Source organism: Ctenocephalides felis, unplaced genomic scaffold, assembly GCF_003426905.1.
Source record: "Ctenocephalides felis isolate EL2017-DRISC unplaced genomic scaffold, ASM342690v1 CF-g0.4_SCAFFOLD_03573, whole genome shotgun sequence".
Classification (NCBI taxonomy): Eukaryota; Metazoa; Arthropoda; class Insecta; order Siphonaptera; family Pulicidae; genus Ctenocephalides; species Ctenocephalides felis.
This window is the reverse complement of record NW_020539727.1, coordinates 9,069,768-9,078,898: the sequence shown is the minus strand read 5'-3', so window position 1 is coordinate 9,078,898 and position 9,131 is coordinate 9,069,768. Positions and strand designations below refer to the sequence as shown.

The following is a 9,131-nucleotide window of genomic DNA, read 5'->3' as shown; positions in this document are numbered from 1 at the left end:
TTTACTAAAGTTTAATTTTGACATAGTTTATATAAATATTTAAAATATATTAGATAAACCTTTATATCGAATATGTGATGGCAGAATTATTCATAATTGGACAAATAGTTGGTGCATCAGGGTTTAACCAATCGACTTTGTCTTGCAAGTGGCATCTGGAAGCAGGTACGTTATCTGTTATATACTAAAATTGTTAAATATCCTTAAATTAGGTAGCCTTCTAATAAATAATAGTCTTAAATAGACAGAGTATCTAGCTGTCCTCTGATAAAAACACATAAAAAATTGAAGAACTGGTCTTATAGAACTTACTGAAATATTACGGCCTTACGACAAGCAGTTTAATTTTTAAAACTCATCAAAGTTTTTAGAAAATGAGTAGTTATTTTGACGTTTGTTAAAATTAAAATTAGACGATTTACTTGGTATAACAACCAATAACTTGATTAACTTGATTATAAAATTTCAAACACCAGCATTAATAGATGTAATAAAATTTCAGATTTAGGGGTTCTATTTGATTCTGGTTTGTTTTCACGGATCATATAACTGAGATTTGCACACAAATCTTTAGGTTTGATACTGAGAAATTGTAAACAATTTAAATCTACCAATGCGCTTCTTTGCATGTACTATTCTATTGTACATTGTACGTTCAAAATTAGAATATGGTTCGATTATTTGGTATCCTCGTCAAACCAACAACTCTGATGCGATAGAGAAGGTTTAGCGAAAATTTCTGAAATATCTTTATTACAAAGCATATAAAATTTACCCTGAACGTGGCTTTGACCACAACACTTTACTAAAAGAATTTGGTATTCCTTCCCTTGCCTCACGTCGATTTATCTGTACAATTATGTTCTTATTTAAGCTTTGCAATAATTCTATAGACTGTCCTCTTATTCTCAATCAACTATCCTTTAATGTTCCAAGGCTATCTTCGCGTTCACAATTATTTTTCAATTATCCTACCCCTAAATCTAATTCTCTCTTAAATTCGCCAATTTTACTAATGTCCTCTAACTTTAACTTAATTAATAATGAAATAGATATTCACAACACTTCACCTAATCAAATAATTTCCATCTGCACAAGTTAATCTTTTTATTTTTATTTCAAATTTCTCATTATTTAATCTTATTCTGTTTATAAATAATATTGTTACATTCTGCATTATATGTAATATTATCTTAAGCATTTTATGTTACTGGCTATATATTGTGATTTTGTATATATTTTAATTGTTATTTATTATGTAAACTAATTGTATTTTTGAGTCCTCTTGGAGAAATCTGTGGGCTATATATTTAAATAAATGAATAAATAACGATAGACTACTTGGTCTTGGTCTACATACCAAACCATTAAAGTCCTACGGAGACTGGTTCAATTATAAAAATTGTTGATCTTTGAAAATTAATCCACTCGGAATACTTTTAATCACTTATAAATTAATTTATGTTTTATTGATTAAGTCGATTATTTACACATATCGAGAAGTTCATGTAACTTGCCCTAAGGCAAAATACCAATACCAACTAGTTAATTTATTAAGTAAACGTCCAATATTGTCGAACTCCATTTAGTTTCAATATTTTTGCTTTCAAATTTTCAGGAAACGCTTGGAAAGTTGTCGGAGGTTATTCAGAAGGCATCACAAAAACTGATCAATCTTATGGTGAAGAAGAAGTTAAGTGGAACCATCCTATTGATGTTCGTTTTGCCACTCGTGGATTACAAGGTAAAATGATAAAATATTTATTCAATATATTTATTTATATCACATTTAACACTTTATTAAAATTACAAAAAAAATTATAATTATCTTTATTCTTAGGTTGGCCAAAATTCTGTATAGAAGTATACTCTGTGGATATATTTAACAGAAGTCGCGTCGTTGGGTAAGAACAATTAAAAGCCAATCTTATATACAACCATATTGATGTAAACACTTTAATTTTACCAATAAAAGTTTTTTATTAATTTTTGCAATTTTTTATTTCCAGTTACGGTTTTATGCACGTGCCTTTAACACCAGGACATCACAAAGAAGTTTGTCAAACGTGGTCCTTAAGGCAAAGTACTTGGGAAAGTATTCGGCAGTTTTTCCTTGGAAGTCCTCCAGAAGAAGTGAAGCCGAATAATTTTCACTCCGGAGTAGATAGGTAATAATAAATAATTCTTTTTCCAATCCCAGAACTCAACGTCAGTTATTACTTACATTTATTTCCAGATACAAACTGAACACCCAATCAGCCGGAGTGGTGTCATTCGAACTGAACACAATTTTTAAGAATTTTGATGCTTACGGAGTCGAATACAAATGACCAAGATGATCACCAAAATATTCCTAATACTTTATTACATTCTTCCACTAATATTAAGCCAAAATGCAACTTCAGAACCAGATATTTCCACGACTGATTCAAATATCGAAGCCACTACTTTGGATTTGTTGATGTTCATCAATATGAACAGGACAAAAATTTATAAACCGCCTTTGAATAATAGTACCAGGACCAAGTTTCCCAAATCTGATGAATCGACTAGGAAAGGTGTCAATGAGTATTTTACATACGATGATCGGTTTTGCTTCTGCGATTTGACGGTAATTTAGTATCATATGAATTAGAAAAAATTAATTTTTTTACTAATTTTTTTTCTCCAGCCTGATGTATGCGATTTGAATTGCTGCTGCGACTACGATTGCTCAGAAATGGATCGAAATTTATTTACCAGCTGCCAAAAAATCACCAGAAGTAGTGCATTCCAAGGAAAACGTTACGGGCAGTTGACACCATGCGAAAATGGTGACTCGGATTTGTTTTGCATCAAAAATGGTAATACACCCTTGCGAAGTAATACAGAAACGGTAAGTGATACTTAGTTTAACTAATATTAATAACTGATATTGAAAAAAATCAGAAATTTAGGGACTGATTCTGCCGCACAACAGACCAATGTTATGGCAAGGCCATGTTACCATACATTATGCTACTGATCATACTGAATACTGTCAAAATGTCATGTATTTGCAGTGAATTCAGACAATTTACACATAAACTGCAACGTCACTCGTATGTTATGAAGCTGGGTCAGATAGACCCTCTGTTATCTAACAGCGTTTTTTGGCATTTGTGCGGTTTCTAGGTTAGGTTTTCTATCTGACAACATGAGAACAACGCCTGACTGCACAGCAAACACATATCTTTCGTCAATATTTAGTATGGAAAGTTCTTCATAAAATAGCCTTGCCATAACATTGGTCTATTATGCGGCAGAATCAGTTCATTATTTACCTTATACATATTCTGTTATTTTTTAACAGTAGTCAGAATAATTTAACAAATCCTATGACTTATTTTAATTAATTACTTGTTTTAATTAATGACGTAGCTATATAGATAGCAACCCTAATGGTTGTCCTAGCTTTACGTGATAAAATTATTAGAATTTCTGTAATACTTATGAATTTGTTATTGATGCCGACTAAATATTATTTTACTTTAAAACATATTGTTATCTATATTTCCAAGTAAAAACGTGACACTACTGCTTGATATCAGACTGCCCTTCTGTAATTTAATGAAATTTTTCAAACTAATCCATGGTTTTTCATTCAAATCAAACGTGTCAAAAACACACATTTTTCCTTTCAATATTTCATGTCAAAAAGTTATGAAGTCAATTATTATATGATTTGACCTTGCAATTCCAAGATTCCAAGCTTCTGTTCCCGACTCGGACAACCTGATATCAAGCAGTATCAATATTACTTCTTACTTGAAAATATAAATTTAAATAAATTTCAATTAAAAATAGCTCAACGGTTCATATAGTTATATAACACATCACTATAATTTTTTTTCAATAGTCTTCGATCATCACAAAGGTAATAGACAACCACTGGGTTTCCTACTAACAGTACCATGTTAAAATAAATTATATCACAGAGGATCGTAGAACACCTAAGGAAAGTTCTGAATGTACACAAAATAATTTGAAATTTAAAATAAAAAGCTTGTAAGATTTTTTTTAAGTAAAACTTCTTTAGGCACAACTAGGGTGTAAATCCGTACAAATGCAACCGAAGTGCGTTACGGCAGAGTCTAGTGCCAATGATTCGTCATTCGCTCTCGATGGTATCATTTCTATACGAGTCGATTGTGATTAGTCGTCGTGTATGTGAATAGAGATCTGTCGTTGTATGCGTGCCGGCATCAACGTTGTATGCGTGCCGATATCAACAAGGCAATCGGCATAGATAAATAAACATTTCAAAGTTACATCGTATTAATCTTGATTTAATGAAAAATGCCTGAATTAGAAGAATATTTTATCCTGTTCCATAAAAATATTGCTATTAATAAGATTAATGATTAGTAAGTTATAGCTATTTTTTACCTGAGTCTTGGTCCATGTATTTATTTTTCACAATTTACTGTGTATTAATGATCTGTCTTATTTATTTTAGACCAATCAAGACAATGTCATTGCAAATTCTTACACATGGCCTCGATCAACAGATTATATAGAAGATTATGATCAAGTATTGGATATACCAGTTAGACCATATGTTGTCAAAAGTCCTATATGGATTTTTAACAAAAATACTACTCGATCAGGATTTTTGTGTAAGTAGATTAAAAAACAATATTTGTCTCATGACAATTTCTTGGGAATGATCAAAAGTTAATGCAAAATGTCTGATCAATCCATAGACCCTATACTACATGGACTGCTAGTAATTATTATTAAAATTAGATTAAAATCTCTATAAAATATTTGATAATTTGAAGTACATATGTCCAATAAATATGTTTGACCGCGAAATTATATTTTTTCAACTTATTTTTATTGAGAGTCTCAAACCGCTGGACCTGCCTTCGAAAAAAATTACTCAGTTCTTCATTTTGTCAATACAAGTAAAATGTTTTTTGAATTATTAAAATCGGACGCTCCGTTCTCTTAAAAACAGAGTTACCGTTTTTGGCACTTTTTGCTCCATATATTCGAAACGACTAGACCTGACTTCGCCAAAAACTAATCAGCACGTCTCCTTATCAACAGCAATCGAATGTTTTTTAAACGACTCAAATCGGTTTAACCGTGTTCCCGAAATCGTGGTCGAAAATTTGTATCCGCACACACACATACACACATACACATACACACACATACATCCATATTTTCTGAGGTATGCCAAAATGTACAGAAACCTCTGAAACGTTAAGATATATACAAATTTTCATTTTCGATTTTTTGCGATTACTATAACTTACTCTACGGGAAGTTAATGAATGCTATAGCATCCACGTCCACGAACCAATTATGTCAACACAAGAGAAAAATAATCTATGAAGCATCCAAGTTGCTCAAAAAGCCAGAATCAATATTATCGCTATCAATTTTGGCAAACTTTGAGAACAACATGGTTGATCCTAAGTTTTGGTTTTGATAAATGAAGATTACGAGATAGTTCAGTGTTCACCATTTTATTTGGTCTGATTTTATTTCTTACTTTCTAGATACGCCCAGACGATTCTTCAACCGCATAACAAAAACACCATTAAAATATCTGGACGACCAACAAGTCAAATACACAGAAATATTAAGACCCATATTTGGAATAGACAAAGACTTCTTACGAATCCATCGTTCAGGCTTTCCAATAACCCTCAAAGACTTATATAACATCACCATGATTTCTGCTCCTGAAAAACTGAATTCTACAGAATACGAAGACTGCATGGATTTATGCCTAAATTTGGAATATTTCATTTGCAACGATTTAAGGACTTTGTCGAATCCTGATGAAACTTGCTGTGAACCAGTTTTTGAAGGCGAGATAGAAGAATCTTGTGAAATTCTCCAAGATGGTAGGATGAAGTGTGAGAATGTTCCTAAACATATATTGATTAAAATGTTTCATAAATTTGCAAAAGGTTTGGAGAAGGTTCAAGTGTTTTTTGAAATCCTGCACAACACTGAACCCTTTTATGTAGGCACAAAAATTGATCGGATATTTGAAGTCAAGCACTTGGTAGTAAAAAATCAGCAAGGTATCAACAAGGAATTGAGTGGAAATCCTGGGTACTTAACAGGACGTCCGGTGATTAGTGGTAAATTCGTGGAAATTGTACATAATAATACTAACGATTTTCCTACAATCCAATACGTCATTGATTATTTTCACGAGAACTCCAGGTACTTCAACACCAGAAATATTTTGACTGCACCAGCAAATGTTAGAGGCTTGTGTAAACTATCAAACACCACTTACGAAACCATAAACTTTGGTGTCAATTTAAGGACCAAGTGTGACCTAAAGCTTGGCAAGTTGGAAATCACTAAAACCACAAACTTGGCACACATGTGCACGAATATACAGAAGAAAATATTCTACACCTTATTCGGAAACAAAGACAGGCTAAACAACTTTGTCTCGGTTTTTGGTAAACCAAGAAATCTGACCTCCGAGTGGTTAAAACTGGTACACCACAAAGATACTAACTACAACATAAATGGTTACACAAAACGCAGGAATTTAATTTGCCAAAATTTGGTATATTACATCAGTTACTACTTTGTGTACCTGAATTTAGATTTTAGACATTTACATCAGCAGTCTAGGATTTTGCGAGCTGGTGTCAAATATGGTGAACAAGTTGATGTGAAGATTAATTTGGATGATCCTGAAGTTACAGTAGGTGTTGAAGTTTTATTCAAAGATATTACTCATTCGAAGGAATTGGAGAGTATGGCTGAGATTAAACAGTCGGAGTATTTGGTTTATCCATTTTCTTTTTGGAAGGCGAGCAATGCTGCTTCTAGTCAATTTAATAAGCGTTTTTGCTCAGTGGAAATGTTTATGATGATTTTTATTGGTGTATTTATTTTGTAAAGATATAAAAATAAAAACATGCATTACAATTAGGTTGAAAAGTAAAAATTTTTCTTAGATTTTCATTTGCATTTAGTAATGAAGCTGGTATTAATAAGTATTAATAAAACTGTGCATAATTTCATTTAACACTTTTCTTTTAATTTCCCGTAGTTACCCGTTATAATTGCAAAAAAATCGAAATTGAAAATTTTTGCATATCTTTACGTTTCAAAGGTTTCTGAACATTTTGGCATACCTTAGAAAAAATGCATGAATATGTGTGTGCTTATGCATGTTTGGATATAATTTTTCGTCGACATTTTTGGGAACACGAATCAACCGATTTGGATTTAAAAAAAAATAACTCGATTTCTATTGATAGGGAGATGTACTTATTAGTTTTTGAAAGCAGGTCGAGCCGTTTCAAAGATAGAGAAATTAATTTGATAAATACAAATATTTTTTGAAAAAAATTAAAATTGCCAGAAAATACTTTATATACACATATACACATAAAGACAAACGCTCACCTAATGATGAAAAATTTACTTTAAACATGAGCTTTTGTTGGTCTAAAATACTTAGATTTTGAGAGAACAGAGCGTCCGATTTGAGTGATTCAGAAAACATTTTGCTTGTATTGACAAAATGAAGAACTGATAATTTTTTTGGAAAGCAGTTTCGGATATACAGAGAAAAATGTAGAAAAAAATATGTTCACATACACACACACACGCACACATACTTTTTCCAAATTTGGTCTCATTCGATTCAGAATGGTTTGAAACGCCGAGAAAACATAAAATTAGCGAATCGGATTTTTTGATGAAATCATAAACTTCTCCTTCGGGAAGTTAAAAAATATCATTTGGGTCAAAAATAATCAGTAGACATATGTTCATCAAATTATCAGATATTTTATGAAGACTTTGAAAATAAGTACTAATTTTGCTACAATTTTTTTGGGTTCCGTACCAAGATCATAAATTTATAAAGTAAGGTTCAAACAAGTATCAAAATTTTCAAAAAAAATATATAGTTTTATACCTTAAATTTATATTTGCAATTCATTTTAAAAATGTATATATTTCATATCCGTTATTCTACTCGCAAGAAATGTATCCTAGATGGATTCATTCGGCATCTCTTGTTATTGTAAACATTCTCAAGCGTTTTGTGCGATATATGACCGATAAAATATATAGCATTTATAATTATCTATTTGAAAATATTTAAAACGATTATTATTAAACAATTGTACTGTTTTTTTTCGGGAATATTTAATTTTGGTGTAGAAAGCTCCTGCAAGATGCCATGCACCACTAGTTCAATTCAAAAAATAAGTTTAAATTGATGGACTATTTCACTAAAATTTTTCGCTTAACACGTTTTTCACAATTTAAAAAATCAGGACAATTTCACGCTTTCGTTTAACAAAATGTGTTTTTACAAAAGAAATAATTTGAATAAAAAATGTATAATTTGTGAAATAAAAATTTCGTTCTTCAATCTGTCTACCTATAGATAAAAATATTAAAAATTATAGTCCAGAATAAATTACGCAAATAAATAATGCTTTTGTCTAATATAGATACTTTTCCTAAACAAACATTATACAGATGTTTGTAATTCAATGAGCTCTTCAGGACACACCGTTTATGCTAGATATTTATAATTTTGGTATTTTGTACATCAACATGTCTAGAGTTACTACAAATACTAAAATTGATATGTCTAAAACAAAATATTTAAATAATTCATATTTTTACCTAAAAAGACGCACAAGTTACTTGTATTTTCAACAAGGATGTACTGATAGTACTTGCTAGTTGTTGTATTTTCTACAAAATTTTCTAAAAATGTTTATTATTATTTAGTGTCGATAGCGTTTCCATAACAATTGTAAACGGTCGATTATATCAGGGAATTGGCCCCTTAATCTGTGAAAAATTTACTTTTAAAAAAAAATTATTAAATTTTTTAACAATTACAAACAAATCCTTTAAATTAATATATTTATTTATTATCAATAAAATTGTAATATGTACAAATGAAAAATTATTTTATAAAAATGCAATATATTCGAATATAAAAATCATTATTGTTTTCTTTTAGTGATGTGGAAGACTTTAGATATTTCAGTTTCATTTCGTTGAGATTCTTTTTATTTTTAACTTAACACGTAACTTATTTCTAATCAGTTTCAATATAAATTGTTGCAAACAATTTAATGCAAATAATA

At 30.5% G+C, this 9,131-nt stretch overlaps 2 protein-coding genes across 2 annotated transcripts; both read left to right on the top strand.

The window, feature by feature from the left end:
- The first annotated feature begins 77 nt into the window (after window positions 1–77).
- LOC113389470 (B9 domain-containing protein 2) lies at window positions 78–2,330 on the top strand. Its single transcript, XM_026626500.1, has 5 exons — window positions 78–165; window positions 1,619–1,744; window positions 1,841–1,904; window positions 2,010–2,168; window positions 2,237–2,330. Exons 1-5 carry the CDS (start codon window positions 78–80, stop codon window positions 2,328–2,330), a joined length of 531 nt encoding a protein of 176 aa, XP_026482285.1.
- Window positions 2,331–2,335: 5 nt separating this feature from the next.
- On the top strand, window positions 2,336–9,045 carry LOC113389469 (tectonic). Its single transcript, XM_026626499.1, has 5 exons — window positions 2,336–2,611; window positions 2,672–2,875; window positions 4,478–4,637; window positions 5,532–6,761; window positions 9,005–9,045. Exons 1-5 carry the CDS (start codon window positions 2,336–2,338, stop codon window positions 9,043–9,045), a joined length of 1,911 nt encoding a protein of 636 aa, XP_026482284.1.
- Window positions 9,046–9,131: the final 86 nt, after the last annotated feature.